The 19,858-nt window shown below is 37.9% G+C and overlaps 1 protein-coding gene across 1 annotated transcript in view; it reads right to left on the bottom strand.

The window, feature by feature from the left end:
- Positions 1–3,271: 3,271 nt before the first annotated feature.
- stk39 (serine threonine kinase 39) overlaps positions 3,272–19,858 on the bottom strand; it is a 31,070-nt gene continuing 14,483 nt past the window's right edge. The window contains exons 12-18 of the mRNA XM_085373975.1: positions 19,203–19,232; positions 18,731–18,787; positions 17,891–17,952; positions 8,469–8,521; positions 8,203–8,271; positions 7,864–7,928; positions 3,272–3,470 (exon numbers count right to left, since the gene is read on the bottom strand). Of these exons, the coding sequence (XP_085230101.1) occupies positions 3,396–3,470; positions 7,864–7,928; positions 8,203–8,271; positions 8,469–8,521; positions 17,891–17,952; positions 18,731–18,787; positions 19,203–19,232 (411 nt within the window). The 3' untranslated portion in view covers positions 3,272–3,395. The remainder of the gene's footprint in view (positions 3,471–7,863; positions 7,929–8,202; positions 8,272–8,468; positions 8,522–17,890; positions 17,953–18,730; positions 18,788–19,202; positions 19,233–19,858) is intronic.

Here is a 19,858-nt window from a genome sequence, read left to right as displayed (position 1 = left end):
AGCTATCAGCTTCTCATTACTGCAGCTGCTGCTCTTGGTTATGTACGCTGTATATCATCAGCTATTTCGGCTCATCAGCCTCTTCCACACATCAAGAGAAATGCAGCATCATGTCGTACAAGTGTCAGTTTAATTGTAACTAAGACCATTACCGACTTGATGAATTATCATATGTATCTGGCGTATCAGTAATTATGGAAGAACTGCTTCTGACATCATCGAGAACATTGTCTCTTGAACAACGTGGTGTTCACAGCCAAATTTCCTTTTCCTTTTATTTTTCTTTCAAAGGTTTTGTAGTATTATAAGCTAATGTGGCATTTACTGTGAAACCATCTATCCCATAAGGGGTTATTGTTATATATTGTATGTTTTTTATATTAAAAAACAAATACTTGAATAATTAAAGTTATAATACTGCTTTTACTCAGTGCCTTCTTCCAGTTTCATCAGTTGGTGGGTGGTGAAGGGTTGCAGCTTTATTGGCTTTTTTTGTGGGGGGTTTTTGTTTAGAGATTTTGTATTGTGGAGGGCAGTTTGCTTTTTTTAATTTCAATTATTTACTAGACTTGTATAAAAAGAGGAAAGAGAGTGAAAAAGAAAAGAAAAAGAGTGGGTAGGTTACATCATAGTCTATACCCCTTCCTCTTTCAATCTTCAGCCCAACCTTCTCTCAATGTAAGCAAAGTTGGGATTATTTGGGAATATTTTTTTTTAAATAGCAGGAAAAAAAACTTCCTTATTCTAACCAGTTACAGGCCTAATCTATACCAAAGCTCTCACCAAAGAACAAGCCTGGAATCCATACACCCACAGCACACTTGCTAGTACCGCCTTTTGTCTTCAGAACTGCTTTAAATCTTTTGTGGCTCAGATTCAACAAGATGCTGAAAACATTCCTCAGAGATTTTGGTCCATAATAACATCATAGCATCACACAGTTGATGCAGAATATTCAGTGGCACATCCACGATGTGAATCTCCCATTTCACCACATCTCAAAGGTGCTCTATTTGACTGAGATCTGGTAACTTTGGGGGCCATTTCAGTAAAGTGAATTGTCATGTTCAACAAATCAGTTTGATATGATACAAGCTTTGTGCATTGTGGTCATAAAGAGATGGACATGGTCAGGAAATAGCATAGCTGGTACTAAAGGGCCGGCAAATGTTGTAGCAGAAATTGAGACTTACTGGATCCATTAACGTCACACAATATAGTCTTCTGCTGATTTAGTCCATCTGATTCAAAGTCCAACATTAAGAGACGCTCCTCTCCGTACCTTGGTTTTAACCAGCGGTTATTTGACTTACTGTTGCCGTTCTTTTAGCTTAAAGCAGTTTTGCCACTCTCTTCTGGTTATTAAGGCATTTTTATCCAGAAAACTGCAGCTCACTGGATATTTTCTCTTTTTGAGACTGTGCTCTCTAAGCCCTAGAGATGGTTGTGCAAGAACAATCCCAGTAGATCAGCAGTTTCTGAAATACTCGGGCCATCTCATCTGGTACTAACAACCGTGCCATGTTCAAAGTCACTTATAAATTCACATTCTGATGCTCATAACTGCTGCTGACATGCAACTGACTGATTAGATGTTTGAGTGAGAAGTTGAATAGGTCTACCTAACAAAGTGGCCTGTGAGTGTGTAATTTATGTGTATGCAAGAACTGTTTTTAACATGTCTACATTAAGGGTTTTTTTTTATTATTTAGCTAGAAAACCAGACAGATCACTATATGATGTCAGATATTCTGTAGTATAGGTTTGTAACATTAACAGAAATAAACAACTGGTCATACCGTACCACATTATGCCACAGTAACTTATACTTTTTGTGTATTAAAATGTAAAACTGTGCATTTTATATTTATGAATTCAGACTTGTACTTTAAAAAGCATATTTGCAGAAATATGGTAAGTTATTCAACTCCTTTGCAATCACAAACAAACATCGATTGAAGTGTAGGAGGTTCATTCTAATAGCAGCTGACAGATTTTTTTTTTAAAATAAAATACTTCACACACTTGTTTTTAAATCATAGCAATTCTTTATTGGTTGCTCTTAATCCGAAACTTGACATCAGCTGATTACAGAAGGAACAGGGGTAATATGTTGAAATGGTACACAGAACTGTACATAGAAAACACAATAAATTACTTCATAAAATAAAGAATTTAGTAGAAGTTAATATTGACCACCTCAATACCTAAAAAATAATTTAGAGCTACTGGACTTGTTTGGACAAACAAATGGCTCGTCACCTTTTCGGCAGTTGCCGTTTGGTTTCATCTTCAAATGCATCGTCATCCAGTACACTTTAGTAACTATGATGTTTCGGGGAACGAAAAAGTTTTGTAGTGCAGCAGGACAGAGCAAGGAAATTCAACCATTGTGTTTTGCTGATTAGCATCTGAAAACCCATCAACAAGAACAGATTATATGACTGCAGGTCCTGTTACGGTGTGTTCGTCTGACGACAGAAGCACATAAATTAACTTGTCTCCCGGGGCTAAGCATCTGTTTGTCAGGTCCACGCATTCAGCCCAAAAGTGCATTTTAGCTTGCCTCATTAAGTTAAGATACTTCACTTGAATTGTGTCATTGCTGAAATAATACACTGGTGGAATGGCAATCAGCAGGTTCCCCCTCTTTGTGCGGTCTCATTTATCGACTACTTTCTTAGGCACAGAAAAATGAACAAGGCACCTCTAGCATTTTGAAGCATTAAAACTGTTGAGAGCAGCAAATTATACACAGTAGCATCCAGGTCTCCTTTTTTTTTCCTGCACACTCAAGCAAATGGTTGTTAATGTGAAACAGGTCTTAATATGGAAATACAATTCATTCTCTTTTGACATTCATTATGTTCTTATGAAAATGTGCTTTTTCCCATAAATTAACGTATTCGTACATTCTGACACAGACCTCAGGGAAACTTCTCGAATGAGTGCGTTTGTGAGATGTGAGTCAAAGCAAATTTGTTTTCACTGTGGCAACAAATCAGCATGGGAAGAAAAAACCCTTCTCATTTCAATAAATAATGAGAGCTTTGCTGAACACAGAGGTAATATGATGTAAAACAAAAACGAGTTCAAGAAATAAATAAATAGAACATTCAAAGCTACATCTTAATCACCTTCTTTTGCCACCTGAGTACACCTTCAGGTTCCTCGGCTGTGCGCTGGGCAGTGGAATGTCGTTAAGTTTAAAGATAGGACAGTAAGCAGGGAAGCCGGCGCTAACGAGGGTGGTGGAAGAGATGGGCATCGGGGAAGCTGAGGCGGAGTCAGGAAGTGAGGAAGGGAAGATATTGCAGGAAGTGGTGGAGTGTTCCTCAGTCTGTCTGCCCTGAACTGTCTTCCCTGTCTCACCTGCTGCAGTCACGAAGAGAGCATCAACTAACACTGAGCTGCGCAAAGCCGATCAACTTCACTTCATCAGGGATCTCCGTGTCATCGCAGCTGGAAGCCTGCATGGGAAAGAAGACAGTCAGAGGATCATCAACAGAAGCAGGGAGCTGAAACTACTGAAACTGAGTTAAATATGGAACCAAATCTGAGACTCATTTTCAAAATGAGAAAAAAAATGACATAATTTCCCTCACCGGATACAAGCTACGTTTTAAACTGGTAGTAATGGTTATTATTAAGAACTCGTCAGCTTCTTAATTATTTTTTGCCCACATAGCATGCAGTCATGTGGAAAATAATTTTTTCACAGAGCGCTATGTAAAAACTAAGGACACCCACACTGCTTCCATAGGAACTAAGAGGGTAAGTAGAAGCCAGGGGCTGTTAATCAAATTTACTTGATAAATAGAGCTTCAGTTTGCAGGTCTGAAACGTTCAGGTGTGCATTAACACAATGCCAAGGAGGAAAGATATCAGCAATGGTCTTAGGGAAGCAAGTGTGCCTACCCATTAATCTAGGAGTGATTATAAGGCCATTTCAAAGCAATTTGAAGCCCATCATTCTACAGTGAGAAAGATTTTTATGTCCCAGAAAACTCACCCCAAGGTCAGCAATGCTCAGAGAAACTGCAAAAACCCCATGAACTACATCTTACCTCAACAGACTTCAGTCAGCATGTTAAATGTTAAACTTCATGATAGCAAAATTAGAAAAACACTGAACAAGCATGGCCTCTTTGGAAGGGTTGTAAGGGAAAAAGCCCCTTCTCTCTAAAAAGAACATGGCAGCACAGTTTAGGTTTGCACATCTGAACAAACCGCTAGACTTTGGAACAACGTTGTTTGGACAGATGAGACGAGAGAGAGAAGATTGGCCATAATGGACGACCCCACGTTTGGCGAGTACATCAGCACAAACACCTCATACCAACAGTCAAGCACCGCGGAGGAGGGGTGATAATTTGGGTTCATTTTGCAGCCAATCATTGATTCGACCTCTGTACCAAAGAGTCAAAATGTATGCAGATAATTTATGGTGTGGGTGGCATTAAAGCAACTTTATGACTGAACTGAACAAGAGATCAGAATAGACTCATGAACTCACAACGACTGACTGTATTAATAACTGTGCCTCCATGGTGATTACACAACTGCAGAGCCCTCAGAGAGTGTATGGGTGGCTTTGCCAGATAAGGTGCAAATTGGTGGAGCCCATCGGGTGTTGGGTCACCAGTTTAAGCTCTCCATGAGGATGGTTGATTCATTTTCTCTGAGCAGTGATACAAATTACTATGCAAAATATATTAAAGTAATGCTTCAGTCAAGGACATCTGTGCAGCCTAAAATGGAGGTGACTGCAAATGACTGAGAAGAGACGGTTGCTAACCTTGTAGGTTAGCAAAGTTAGCATTAGTCATTCACTGGTGTGGGCTTTTCTCTAATAATTCAAGTTCTAAGCAGCAAAGTCACCAACATTGACATTTTCTACTCAGGAGGCAGGCTCCTGAGCTACTCTATTAAAATTCCTACCAACTATATATAAAAACTAACACCTGACAATGCTTAGCAATGAAATATAAAGTTTTCTTCCATAACACAGAAATTTTAAAGTTTCACGAACTTACAGAAAACACCTAATACAGCAGAATTTTCTCACTGCTTGTATCAGCAGTCATAAAAAAATCTTATTAGAATTACTGGCTTGTGCAAATGGTTGGTTATAATTATAAGAGTGAACAAGAAATATAAGCTAGTCACATCTGACCAATTCCTAATAGTCCTTGTTTTTTACAGGAACATTACGATATGAAATGTTAGGTTAACAAAGATGTTGTTAATCCCATTAATTAAAGTTTTCTACCTAATGGCACACAAGTATTGCTCTCTTTAATAACATGTGTTTACCCACTATTTTGTGCAAAAATAGCTGCTGTAAAATACATTTTCCTTTTTTTGAACCAGCCATCCTCGTGAAAAGCTTAACCTCGTGACCCAACATCCAATGTCCTTCACCAATTTGCACCTTATCTGAGAAAACCACCCATACACTCTCGGGCTCTGCAGTTGTGTAATCACCATGGAGGCACTGTTATTAAAACAGTCCGTTTTTGTGAGCTCATGAGTCTATTCTGATCGCTTGTTCAGTTCAGTCATAAAGCAGCTATAGTGCCACCCACACCATAAATTGTCTTCATAAAGTGTTATGAATTGTTCCCCTTGCAGGGGTAATTATTCTCACTCTCTGGGTTTTGTGACACCACCCTCGTAACTCGTAATTCGTTCAGAAAGGCGGAGTTGAGCTGCAGTGAGAATTTAGCACACGTGGAAATGAAAGCATGCCCATATATCTACATGGCATGCCCAGTACAGCCCTCACTCTGGCTCTCCAGAGATTTGTCCACCTGCTGATAAGGCAAATGGCAGAAAGGTCACACTGTAAAATACTGCAACCCAAAGCACAGATGTTGTTTACCCACAACTACACAAAGGTCAATAAAACATAATTTACATATTTTTTTGTCAAATACAAAGAAACTGGCATTATTTCCTTTCTTAATATCACATTCTAATATGTCACACTGCACAAAGGGACTTCTTAAAAGCACATATGGTGTATTCAGATAGCGCAACAAAGATGCACCGTCGTCAAAGAAAATAAAATCACCTAAAGACTCACAATAATCCACAATGTGAAGCGCACAAATAAAAAATCATTCTGATAAAAACAAATTGTGTTTGACTACTCAAATCATGACACTCCTCTCCACAGACAATACAGACTTGATACAAAATTTTATAGTAACCACAAAAGGGAAGATGTGGAGGTCGTATTTTCCTCATTAAGAACTCATTAATGTGGATTCGTTACACAACGGTAACAATACATCACAAAATAAAATCAATGCTGTATTGGATTTTTGTCACAATTGAGATAATAAAACAAAACCTAATGTAGTTATATTATTAAAGTTGAACTGATAAACATTGACTATTGATCTGTTAAGGCTGTTTTTATTTGCATTTGAATGTTTGTTTTTAGTACATCGTATATTTTGTTTTACAATGATGTTGCTATAATGCTATATATTGCCCATTGCACAATCCAGTACTTTACAGTACATATACATGCTCAGTGCTGCTCAGTAATTCAAACAGTCAATCACTTGGCAGCAATTAAATCTACTTAGACTGATGCATGTAAGCCTAAATGGTCAAGATGACCTGCTGATATTCAATCTGAGCATCAGAATCAGAGGAGAAAGGCAATTTAAGTGACTTTGCAGATGGTAAGCTTATTGGTATTTCAGAAACTGCAGATCTACTCAGATTTCCCTGCACAACCTTTTCCAGGATTTACAGAGAATGAGCCAAAGAAAAGAGAAAATATCCAGTGAGCGGCAATTCTCTGTCTTGTTGATGGTTCAGAGAAGAATGGCCAGACTGCTTCAAGCTGATAGGAAGGCAACAGTAACTCAAATAACCACCACAACCAAGGTATGTAAAAGAGCACCTCTGAACATGTCCGACCTCAAAGTAGAGGCGCTATAGTAGCAAGAGAGCACGCCTTGGTGTCACTCATGTTAGTTAAAATTACATAATAGAAAAGAAGACTAAAGAACGGTCTCAATTTCTGTTGCAACTTTCAGATGGTAGGGTGAGAATTTGGTGTGAACGATATAAAAGCAAAGACCAATCCTTCTATCAAGAGTTCAGGTTGGTGGTGATATATTGGTGTGGGCGATATTTTCATGAGCCCGTTAGTACCGACTGAGTGTCGTTTAAACGCCACAGCCTTACTATTGTTTCTGACCACGTTTTTATGACCACCTTCTGATGGCTGCTTCCAGCAGGATCATACACCATGCCACAAAGTTCAAATGATTTCAAATTGGTTTCTTGACATGACAATGAGCTCACTGTACTCAAATGGCCTCAAATAGTCACCAGATTTGAATCCACTACAGCATCGTTGGGATGTGGTGGAACGGGAGAGTCCTATCGTGGATTTGCAGCAGAAAAAAATGAATCAACTATGTGATGCCATCATGTCGATATGAAGAAAAGAAACTGGAGCCAGCACAGAACTAGCATGGTGTAGCTAACAAAGTGTGCAGAGTGTAAAATAAATGTGAAAATGTATGTTATATTTAGCCTGAATGAACTTTATCCCTATAACAAAATATCCAAACATTTCAAATCCAGATTTAGAGAAAAAGGGTAAATAATTTTAATGTCTTCTGTAACATCAATCCTCTAACCTTCTCCTTCACTTCTTCTAAAATAATTTCTTAACATCATCAACTGAACATCTTTTAGTTTTACGCAGAGTTTATGTCTAATAACTCCAGTTCTCGCTAAAGCTTTCCCCAGCAAGCTCTTTATGGTTGGACATCACAAGCCAAGACAAAGCCAGGGCAGCTGTCATGAACCATCAATCATGTGGAAACTCACCAGCTTAAAGGTCAGTACTTTGTAGGTAATTGGGTCATCTACAATCTTTTGAAGGTTAGCAGCAACTGTAATAGAGGAAATAATTGTGTTCAGTAATAACAAACACGTTTTATACTGAGGAAATTTTAGGACAAGCTCCTGCTCCCACAATGAAAGAGCAGTCTAGTGTAAATATGAAGACTAGAAAACCAGTTTTAGTTATTCCAAGATCCAATTTAAATGTAATTCATCCTGGTAATAGGTTTTCTATTAACAAATTATTTCAAGATGATGTTTTCCAGTAAGCAGGCTATGTATTCAAACAACACAATTTATGAGAATAAAGAGGCACAGCATTACCAATAACAACGTCGTGCCCATTGACCAGTCCAGCTGAGAACAGTTCCTGGGAAACCCCATCAGCAGTGTCTTGTGAGAGAATAACATGACAAATATTGGACCTCATACATGCCACTTAGCAGGTGATTGTGTTAGAGACTGAATCAGATGCTGTCCAGAGCCCAGTGCCATTACCCATTATACAGAGAACAATTCAGTCATCTAATGTGGTGATATTATCACATAGGGAACAGCATATTCCTAATTAATTGAGGCTGAGCTCTTACCTCGCCCAGGAGTAAATTCAAACCGGATGTCATTCAGCTCCTTTTTGGAGTTCCTGGAAAAAGAGACAAGGGGATGTGATTGCAGAGCAGTACCTGAAATGGTAGATTTAAATTTGTTGCAGAGCAGAGCGAAGACATGACCTGAGCAGCACAATGTTAGAAACAAGCAGGATGAAAGCAGAAATGAAAATGCCTCCAGTGATCTAAGAGAAGTGATCAAACAGTGAAGAGATAACTCCCCCCAGGTTTCAAGAGTAGACAGTTCAGAAGTAGAAACAGCAAGCAGAAAGTTAGAGCGCATCTCATCTTCTAGAATGACCGTCCTGCTATGAGCTGGGGTGAAACTGCAGCGAACGCAGTCATCGTTTCTTCACACAAGCAGTCCATTAGGAGAACATAACCTCATCAGGACACCTCCTTATATGAACCCACCTCGGAAAAACAAGACGACGACCTACCGGGGTCACAGATATACTAGTGTTCTGTTATTCTTATTCACTGCTTCTCGGGTAACAGTCATTTCATCTGTCTGTCGGGCTTTTCATACCATGTGCAAAATAAATAAATAAATGTGCTCTTCATGCAGTGGCTGTGCAGATCTGTATTTCACCCTCCCCATTTGTGTCGTCATTTGTAACGACTGCAGCGATTGTGTTAAAACCATATTTGCCCCCCCATCAAACAATATTTAGTTTACTAAGGAGAGCTGCAAACTAATAACCCAAAGCCTGCAAGGCACTTCACACAGACGCAACTGCACCGTTTTATGCATATTTAACAAGCCTCGCTCTCTGCATGTCAAAAACCAAACACACCCTCCCAATTTTTTCAGCTTTTTAAGCCGAAAATTGTCTCTCTCTCCCTGTGTGATGTCAGTGTCACTGCTGCTCTGCAACACTCTGTTTCATCCACTCCACCAATTTCTCTGCATATCATATTTCACTATATTCCTCTTCTGTAAGTCACAATGGTAACTCCTCATTATTAGATTGATAATGAACAATTTCACAATTGTTTACTCTTATATTCTATAAATATTCATAATTCTTCTTTCAAGTAATGGAGTTTTTTTCAGTAATTTCTACTAAGGTGGATAAGCTGATGTCTGTTTGTCTCTACCTTTGTGCAGTACATACTATGAGTTTTTTTTCTCATTTAAAAAAACCTAACGAGAGTGGTAAGAGTCAAATGAAAAAAGTGAACTTGTGGGCTGCAGAATCAAAACAATGACGTGATGTTAAAACACTGCAAGCAGGGAAAACTTCTTTCTCATAATCACAGTGATAGCAAAACCCCCCACTTTAGCAGCCTACACAATTAAAGGTGTCAATAAATGATGCTAATCACACTGCGGCAGTTTGCATAATAACAGCGAATGAACAGCCTAGGAAAAGCAGCAGCTATTACATAAAATTATTAATTTATTAATGTGTTTCTTTGTTAGAAGCTAAATTACCAAAATCTTCCTTAGAAGCATAATTTGGTGAAAGTAGGACAGTCGCATAATACGAATCATCTCTTCCTTATCAGGTTTTAAAATTCTGTAAATACAACCTCAGATGAATTACAGGACACAACATTTTCCACTGTGGCCTTATTTATCTAACACAAATTAACCCAAGATTTAGAAGCAGTTTGTGAAAAACTAAGAGGGAGACTAACAGCCATGTCGGGATAAACAAATGCACTTAATTGATCATCAGCAAATATGAACACCGCTATACAAGCAGACGTTTTGCCTCTTCATTGATGTGGAGCATTCAGGTGTCCCAGGAATCTTCCCCCCAGTGGATTGTGCAATGCTCACAGAATATGCAAAAATCCCAAGAGCTACATCTCAGTTTCTACAGGCCTCATGTAACTTGTTAAAAGTTAATGCTCATGACAGTAAAATTAGAAAAAAGACTGAATTTGTCTCTAAAAATAGCATGCCAGGACAGCTTAGGTTTGCAAAACTGCATCTGAGCAAAGCACAAGATTTCTTGAAAAAATGTCCTTTGGACTGATCAAACCAAAGTGAAGATGTTTAGCCATAATGCACAGCGTCATAGAGAGAAACCCAAACACAGAATATCAGCAAAAAACCCTCATACCAGCACGGTGGCAGGGGAGTGTTGATTTGGGTTCGTTTTGCAGACGAGGGATCTGGGGACTTTGCAATCACTGAGTTAAAGCTTGGCTGAAACTAGAAATTCAACAGATTCCAAGCACAGCAGAAAATCTACAACAGAGCAGCTTAAAAAGAACAGGACGAAGGTGTTTCCATGATCCAGTCAAAGCCCAAACCTCAGCTCAACTGAAATACTGTAGTTCAGCGGTCCCCAACCTTTTTTGCGCCGACAATATTTTCACAGACCGGCCTTTAAGGTGTCGCAGAAAAATACAACAAAATAAAACTAGTACCGGTACCGAAAAAAAGAAGATTTATTCGTAACACACGTGAAAAGACCCAGGAAAACCAAGTTAATGAAAAAAACGATAACAAAATAACGCTAAAAACCGCTAAAAGCCCTGAAAACCATACATTTCACACCCAAGTCTCAACTCTCGCGGCCCAGTACCGGGCCCGGGGGTTGGGGACCGCTGCTGTAGTTGACTGTTGAGAGAGCTGTACGTAAACAAATGCCAGCAAACCTCAATGTTTGTAAAGGGTAGTGGGATAAAATTCCTCATCAACAGTATTAGAAACTGAAGTTGTTGCTGCTAAAGCAACTGAATCATAGGATGCATTTAGTTTTTTGCAAACTGCTTCTGTAATTTGTCTTAGTGTAATCTGTCATGTGTTGTTGTTCATCTGAGGTTGTATTTACTCAATTTTAAGACTATTTACTTAATGACTATTATATCCTGATATGTAAAACCTTAGAACTTTGAAACTTTGAAATTTGCAGAAAACCTTTGTATTTCCTAATTTATGCATGATCACAGTTTAACATATGTCTGTGATTATTGTAAATGTAAATACATATATTATATTAGAGAATACAGTTCTAAAATACAACTATAATTTTGAGGAAGTATAGCCTCAACTGTAGACTGTAGTAAAATGTAAACAAACATCCAGCTAGTTTGACTGCATTGATAAAATGTGCCTTTCAGCCTCTTGCAGCATCAGCTTGCATTCATTTGCATCCCATGCATTAGAAATCTGTCTTTAAAATGCATTTGTGACATGGGAGCGGCTCTCTTCTGATAAAGGCACGGCCTGACAGCACTACCTCTCAAAACAACTGCATGTAGGGGAAGATTAATATGGTATGTAGTCTGGTTTAATAACTCAGCCAGCTAGTCCACAACCCCGATTTTAGATTAGATCAGAGCCATAAGTCAACACACACACACAAACAGGTCAAGACATATCCATAATGAGTTTGTTTGTGGCAAGAGCATAAGAAATGGGGAGAGTCAGGATTTACTAGCACTTAACTGTGAGTCAGATTAACTTTTTTAAAAACATTTTGCTGTTGAAAAAGAAAAAAAATTCTGGTGGAGCAGATGGATGTAAGCATCTCTTTTCCCAGGGTGGAAGCTGAGAGTGTACATTGCCAAGGCTGATGAGGGAACGTGTATTTCAGATGATTATAAACATGCCCAAAAAAATCGGACTTAAATCTGCTTCCTCTGTAGAAAGCCCGCGGAGAGTGTTTAGAAAATGTTCTGTCTACTGACTCCACCTGGATCATTCGGGATTATCCCTGTATAGCAGACTGAGGATGGAGATACCCCTCTGAAGATTCACACAGTAAAGTTTGCATTTCATCAACAACACTTTTATGTGACAACACTGTGAGCTAAGTTACACACGTGACTGTAAAAAAACAAAAAGAACAAGTGAGAGTACCCATTTCTTCCCAAAAAAAAACAACATACCTGAGGTACAATCATAACATGCACGGACTGCTTATCCACTAATAAGTAGATCATATTGTTTTAATGAACATTTTATTTTACATAATGGAGACAGGCAGAGAAATCTCCGGTGCAATCCATTAAAAATGTCTTCAGGTTTCACCAGTGCACTGCAGCATTGTCGGCTGTCACTGAGATTTCTGATAATGAAGCCAGCTGGAATTTTTAGATAAGAAAATGCAAATGTAACGCACGCCATGAAGCCATGGCCAACAAACAAAAGTCCCACTATGCTGAAAGTAAATCATTTTTACAGAACAGATAAACTAAATTTTGTAGGAAACTGACTCTTTGAGGAAAGATTGCATATTAATAGAAGAAGAAAGAGGACAAACGAGGAAGTAGTTCAGTTAAATTCATTGAAATGATTATCTGAATTTGTAAATTGTCCTTTAAAAATCATCTAATCTTTTAATATTTATTAAGCTACAACAGGGGTGTCAAACATCAAGCCCACTGTATGGCTTTGGAAAAAAAACTAATTTTTCTTCCAAATTTATGGACTAAAAAAACTGTATTTTCAACAGTAAACGTCGCCAAAGACACCACAGTAAGTAATAGATTAAACAAAATAAAAACTAAATATACTTTTATTGTTAGTATTCCATTAAAATAACAGAAAAAAATATTATTTTGGTTTTTGGTTTTTTTTTACAAATCACTATAAAGGTTTTAGCTGTTGTTTGAGCTACAGTTCAAACTGTATTTTTTATTTTTAATTTTTAAATTACACAACAAGCTGCCAGTACTTCCTTGAAATAATAATTCTTAATGTGTAAGCCTGTCCACGCTCAGAGTAGGGTAACAGCAATACCCTGTAAGCCTTTTAACTGCTAAGGTGTAAAAACTGAGACATAAGGCAATTAACAATTAAGAGGTTTCTCAATAGTTTTACTGGTCCAACCAACTTGACATCAAATTGAGGCACACTGCAAAACGAATTTGATACCTCTGAACTACAGTAAGCTAGTCTTTATGTCAGCACACGCCAGCTGAATAGTTCAACTTATTGTATTTTCCAAAAAAAAAAACCCACAAATTACAATTGTGGAGAATATGGCTTCTAATAGTTAAAGACTTTTCAATGAAAACGAGTGAACGCTTTAGAAACACTGATTCACAGAACTGCGGTTCCATATGTAACAAACCCAACAAACCAATTTTCTTGACTAAACAAGATGTGGCTAACTTGTGAAATTGGTAACCAGATTTATCTATCATTAGTAAATTATGATTTCATAATGTGTGTTAGATTAGTCAAGTTGAAGCTATGACCCCTAAAATACACAGAGTATGCCTTTAATGTTCCAGCTCTGACACTGTTTTGTTCCATCCTTGGCTCTATTTCAAACCAGGAGCATTTATGTTGAACATTGACTGGTTTCTCTATGCTATTTCCTTGTCTTAGCTCCAATCCAATGCATTTGTGTCCATATTTGCCTGTATGTATAGTTATGCAGACCATCATCTACATATTGTAGGTGTTAGCTATAACCAGGGGCAATGTCACAAATAACGGCTCTGCAGGCTACTCTTGTTTGTGCTGTTGTTGGTCCTTTAGCTATTCATGGAAAAAAAAAAACAAAGTTCTTGCAAAGAGCTGAAGCAAAACTAGTGTTAGAAACAATTCTAGTTTCCATTACAGACGCTTTCTGTGCTCTTCATGCTGAAGTTATTAGGTCAATGGTGCACTGCCTTGCACATGAAACATTTGTTTAAGTTAAATTAATCTCAAAAGGGTTACAAATCTGCATGCAATCCATGAGCTATTCAGTGCATTTAGAAAAAAATATCAGAACACAGAAACACAAAGGATGCTCAGGTGTCCCAGTTTTCCACTTGCAATTAAATATAGCTTCATGTATCTTTTTGTGAATTTGTGATTCTATGTCAAGTTATCAGCATTAGAAGCGACACGTGCACTTGATGATATGCGACTGTCAGGTGATACGTGCATATTTAACCATCTGTAAGTGAAATATCACAAATATTTTTAGATACTTGTAGAAGAGTGAAAATGATCAGATTTGAGAAACTGAATTTAAGAGGCTTTGTGTAAATTATGATTATTTATTTAATTTTTGATGTATTTTTAAAAATATATCTACATGTCTTCTATTTACTGTGTACATGTGTGGACTGAAGCATGCATTTGTAAGTACTCAAAATTATCCACAGACACTTGTACACATTTGTAAATCTTAGTTTATGCTTGTGGATCTTATCATACACATTTGTGAACCTATTGAGACAAATTTGACTCCACGGGTTTGAGACACAAACACAGCCTTGCAACTGTGCCAAATCACATATACAAATCTATGAGCTGCAGCGACCCTTTGGGAAAGGAAAGATATTTTTTTTGCAGTTCTCCTATTCCCGGTGAACTCAACTGTTGTAGCCCAATTTCCAACAAATCAACATTCGACCTGTGCACACTGTCATCCACATCAAGCTACGTGCTGTTGGTTTTTTGAAGGACTGAAAACAAGTTCATTTGCATAGGCTGCATAAACCTTTATGCAGGAAAACACCTTCACAAATGGACATAAATGCAGTACCATAAATCCTGCATCTGTTTCACCCTGACAAACACAGGGCACTTGCAGTAAAAATAATGTTTCCTGCGTTGACAAGTACAGAGAAATGCTGCAGTAAAGCAGGAACTAATAAAATCCTGCTCTACTGCCTAATAAAATCAATTTTGAGGAATGAAAGGATTTCTTTCATGTCAAAAAAGGGTTAAAATGTGTAATTTTGATTAAAAGATGTTTTTATTGGCTGGTGATGGCAGGAGAAAGACTTTAATTAACTATAAATAGTAGTCAGTCTATCAAGGAAATTTTTCTTTATACCAAATTGCAAAGTTTCTTATGACAAACTCTTCAGGAAATTAATTGTGAACTTGGCTATTAACAGCTCATTTTGTTATTAATGAGTCTGTCATTTATAAGTAAAAAGAAAAGTAAAAATGTGAATCCAGAGTAACCGCTTCATATTTTGTCTCAACAACATCTAAAACACAAAAACATATAATTAACCAGAACTGGTGAGAAATCATGGCCTTATTAATGTGCCAGCGACTTCCACTACTAGCAGCTTGCCTGTGCAGATGGTGAGGTGGATAAATCTTCCAAATGTTAGCGAGACAGAAAGGTTTATTTGCTTCACAAACAACTGTCAAGAAGCTCGCAAGCAATAAACCCATATCTCCAGGCTTAGTCTGACAGAAGCACACACACTACATTTATGTTTCTCTGAAATTTAATATCAAGATGATATTTCAGAAGCTAAGGTGACATTTGTCAACTTCTAGCTACCTTTTATAAACAAGAGTCTTAAGAAAACAAGGAAATGTCACCTCTTGGCTAAATCAATTTGCATCTGTTCTATTTTGGCTTTTTAAGCTCCAGTGACATTGCACCAAAAGCATTTCCCCTTTAAACTGCTGACATTGCTATTCTCAGGAGTTCTCAATGACACTGCAAAAAAAGAAAAAAGAAAACCCAGAAAGAGTGAACCAATCACAGCGCTTCTGTTCCTACACCTCTGCTACTGAGGGGATCCTATTACCATGAACTCATGCTAATTAGCTGAGAAGGGAGACCAATTAATTGTTTATTTTTGTCTTTGCAATGCAATTACTTTGATGTATTCACCATCTGAAAACCTTTAAACTTCTCCTAATTGATGAGGGTTTTTTTATGTAGCTTCTCAAAGACTTCGTAAAATAATGCACAAGTAACAACATTCAATATGATTTAGGCTCCCAAAATGACAAAAAGAACAAAGATGAAATTGTCTAATTACTCATTATAGACAACAATTTTTAAAAGATGCATTTGCTACACAGTGGCAGCTCATAAATGACATTAACGTCAGGTCAAGAACCTTTATTCATAATTAGTTTTACTGATTTTTAGTCAGAGTTGGAACTACTCAATTCATTAGTAAATCTGAGTTGTTCATTGCTAGTGAAACCTCAGTAATAATTCAGTTCAGGTTTTAAATTCAACTTTTAAAAACATAGTAAAAAAACAAACATTAAATATTGTGACAAATTCCAGCTAAAGCCTTTATTTAATCGGCCCTCTTAAATCCACTGCTTCTTATGCAGCCTCTTCCTATTTGCGAAAGCCAGAAATATATCTTTCTGCCCCCACAACTCAGGAGCACAGCCAAAGAAAATCCCAAAATATGCAGTCTTTCATCCTATAAAGCCCCACTGATTCACTTTAAAACATACCAGCCAAAAGCTTCTTAACAATGAAAAAGTCAAATAACTCCTAAAGAAACATTTTCTCAGCCAGCACCAAATTGCTTGCAATTGAAATCAGAAAATGCATGTTCAGTAGGACATTAAATATCTAGAAATGACAAATTCTGGTATTCCACTGTTACATCTGCTGTCTGAAACATCAGAAATGATCAAAACACAGCATTTTAAACCTTAAATGTAGATAAAGACACAGAAATATTATAATATATGAGTAACTGAAAGAAGAGGGAGCTTTTCAGTACCTTTTTCTGACAAATGATATCAAACATGTGGATTTACATTTTAGGTATCACATCTATATCTCTACTACACAAATTCACCTAAAAAGACAATGATACCAAGCGCAGTGAATGCTCTTCTCTGTGGACACAATGTCATTTGCTGGCTGAGGAAAAATGGCGTACTACTAAAAACACATGTAACTTCCTTAAAGTTGATTTAAAGCTAAATTCATGTTTAAAGCTGTGAAATGGAAGAGCAGAAAAAGCCAAAACCATCAAATCTCTGCACGTTTTCACCACCAGGTTAGAATAGTCAATTTTCACCAATGAACAGGTAGCCGTCACCTGTTGCATGCAAGATATTGTTTTCTTGGTAAGCACAGAATAAAATTGACACCTGGGGAGAGACCTTCAGGTGTCTATTCAAGCAAGAGCGTGCTCAGCACCGGGCTCATCGGGGAGCTAGAGGGAGACTTTCAGCTGTCCAAAAATGCATATTGGTCCGTCCGATTCAGCATCCATTCTCTCTACTTCTTTTCTCTGTTTGTTTCATTCTGAGTAATACAGACCAAGATATAAACAATGCATTTCCGTACACCACACAGGTAATTGAACTCCCACCTGCTGCCAAAATTATGTGACCAAATCGCAAGCCTGCCCTAAGTCACGGGAATATTTCCATAAACAGCAATGTCTTGAATAATGCAGCAAAAAGAGTGAGGTGCTATAAGCGCAGGGAGGAAGGAGGAAAGCAGATTGTGGAGCACCGCGAGAGGCAATGATGTGTAACACCCCTCCCTCTGACTACAGCGGTAAGACAACATGAGATAAGGGGATCAGCGGTGATGCCAAATCCCTTCTGTGGCAGCCAAAGATTATTAGGTCTATTAGAAGCCTGCATTGTTTAAACTCAGAGATAACAAACTTGCACATTTCTTTGCTTTTACTGCTTTTAGAAAAATAGATCTCACTGACGATTTTTTCATGTGTGTATGTGTGTCTCTCAGTCTCACCTTAGCCGTAGTACCATGTTCACAGCACCTTGAATGAAGGGTGTATTCTCATACGGTTCAACCTGCATGAGAAAATATCTGGTGATGAAGCAGATTAAACATCAGACTGGCAAAAGCATTCACTGTGAAAAAGAGGAGTGAGAGTCACATAAAGCATGCACGAGAGAGCATGAAATTCTGCAAACTTCAAGCTGAACATAAACAAGAAATGTGTGCACACACTATGTGATTTCTTTTTTTTTTTTTTTTTTACTGGAAAATGTCTTAAATTCATTGCAGCAGCAGGGAAAGTCTTAAGGGAGAAGAAAAGGAACAAGACATGAAGGTTTACTGTGTAAGGGTCTATCACTGTCATCAAAACCGTATTACGAATGGGCTTTTTATATGGCAAGGATGAGATATTATGGAAAGGAAATGACTGCTAAGAAGCTGTCAGAGTTAATTCCTGACTGGGACACAAGACTACACCTCAAACTGCTTTGGCTCATTTTCAGACTGACAAAAGCCAAAGAAAATGGGATACAATGGCAGTGAGTTTTCAGATGAGATACACCCAGTCACTGAGCTAGCACTGTCAGGCAGACAACCATTTACTCTGAGTTATTACTGCTGAGAGCATCCCTCCAGGAGACCGACCGTCTCCATGTACGCAAGCACACACACACACACACACACACACACACACACACACACACACACATAAATATACGCCCACTGACACGTCCACAGACAGACACGCTCTAAGTGTGCACGCGCAGAAATGAACACAAACACACACAATCACAGTGGAATCAAGGTCATTGAATCATGCCAAATTGGTGCTGCTGCCGAATCCCTCACCTGGGGATGCTGAATAGACAAGCCTTCAATAGGGACATTGTTGGCATCCTCCTCATTCTAGGAGGAACAAAATGTGAGGCATAATTGTGCAAATGCTATTACATCCTTGGTAAATATCAAATCAGAGCTCATCGTATAAAGACAACAGAGGAAAGTCAATTCAAACCAATCAATGAGGAGCATTTTGTTCTCTTCATGGGACAGGTTAAATCAAATTCGTGGCATTTTTTAATGAAACTGCATAAAAATGCGAGCAGAGAAATAAACATTAATTAAGTGAGTTCATGATTCTTACACAAGCAGCAGCTCAAGTAGGACAGTCAAGTGAATTTAAAAATAAAAATACCCCTTTGGCAACTTATCGAATTGTAAAGCAGCAGAAGGATATGGCCGGTTTGTCTATGACCCTTTTTAGATATTCTAAGATATTTTGCAAGTTCAAATTGGTGTAGGAGAGGAATATCTAACTTACATCTTTGGCGTCATCTTTGACCCTTCGTGACTGGAGGGGGGAAAAAAAACATTTTCATATATTTACTGTCAGACACACGGTAATAATCATCTTATATGTTCTGTTTTAGTTTGTCAAAGAGCAAAAAATTTATATAAGCCATACACTGCTCACAGACTGTATGTGTATATATCAATCCATCCACATATGCCTACACCTTTCTTTTTACACTGAAAAGCAGCCCGAAGTTTGCAAAAAACAAACCAAAGCACATCCGTGTTGAAAAGAAGAATATATATATATACCTTAAAAACAACCCTTTTCGTAAATCATTACTGCCGGTAGAGTATTATTTATTGCATCATACATCAAAGCTGGGAGTCTTTATCAAAGGGCTCTTTGATCATAGTTGTCTAGTTCCTCCTGCCTCAAATCCTTACAGCTATCTTCCAGCTCATTACAGCGACCTCATGACAGGCTCTCTCAGAGATAAGCCATCTGCTATCCAAAAAAACTAACCAATCAGGAAGGGGCGGAATGCACAGTGTCTAAGACAGAAGGGAAAGTTGCATAATGGTTTGATCTGCGGGTTGGACATGACATGCAACACCGTAATAACTCATATTCGGAATTTATGTGCAGAAGTTATAGTTCTGTTACAGTTTCAGACTGAAACG

The sequence above is a fragment of the Diplotaxodon limnothrissa genome, linkage group LG16 (assembly GCF_057381915.1).
Source record: "Diplotaxodon limnothrissa isolate DT_005_m linkage group LG16, D_limnothrissa_male_GT1.1, whole genome shotgun sequence".
NCBI classification, from domain to species: domain Eukaryota; kingdom Metazoa; phylum Chordata; class Actinopteri; order Cichliformes; family Cichlidae; genus Diplotaxodon; species Diplotaxodon limnothrissa.
Note: the sequence above shows the minus strand (reverse complement) of the source record. Positions and strands in the feature narration are given on the sequence as shown.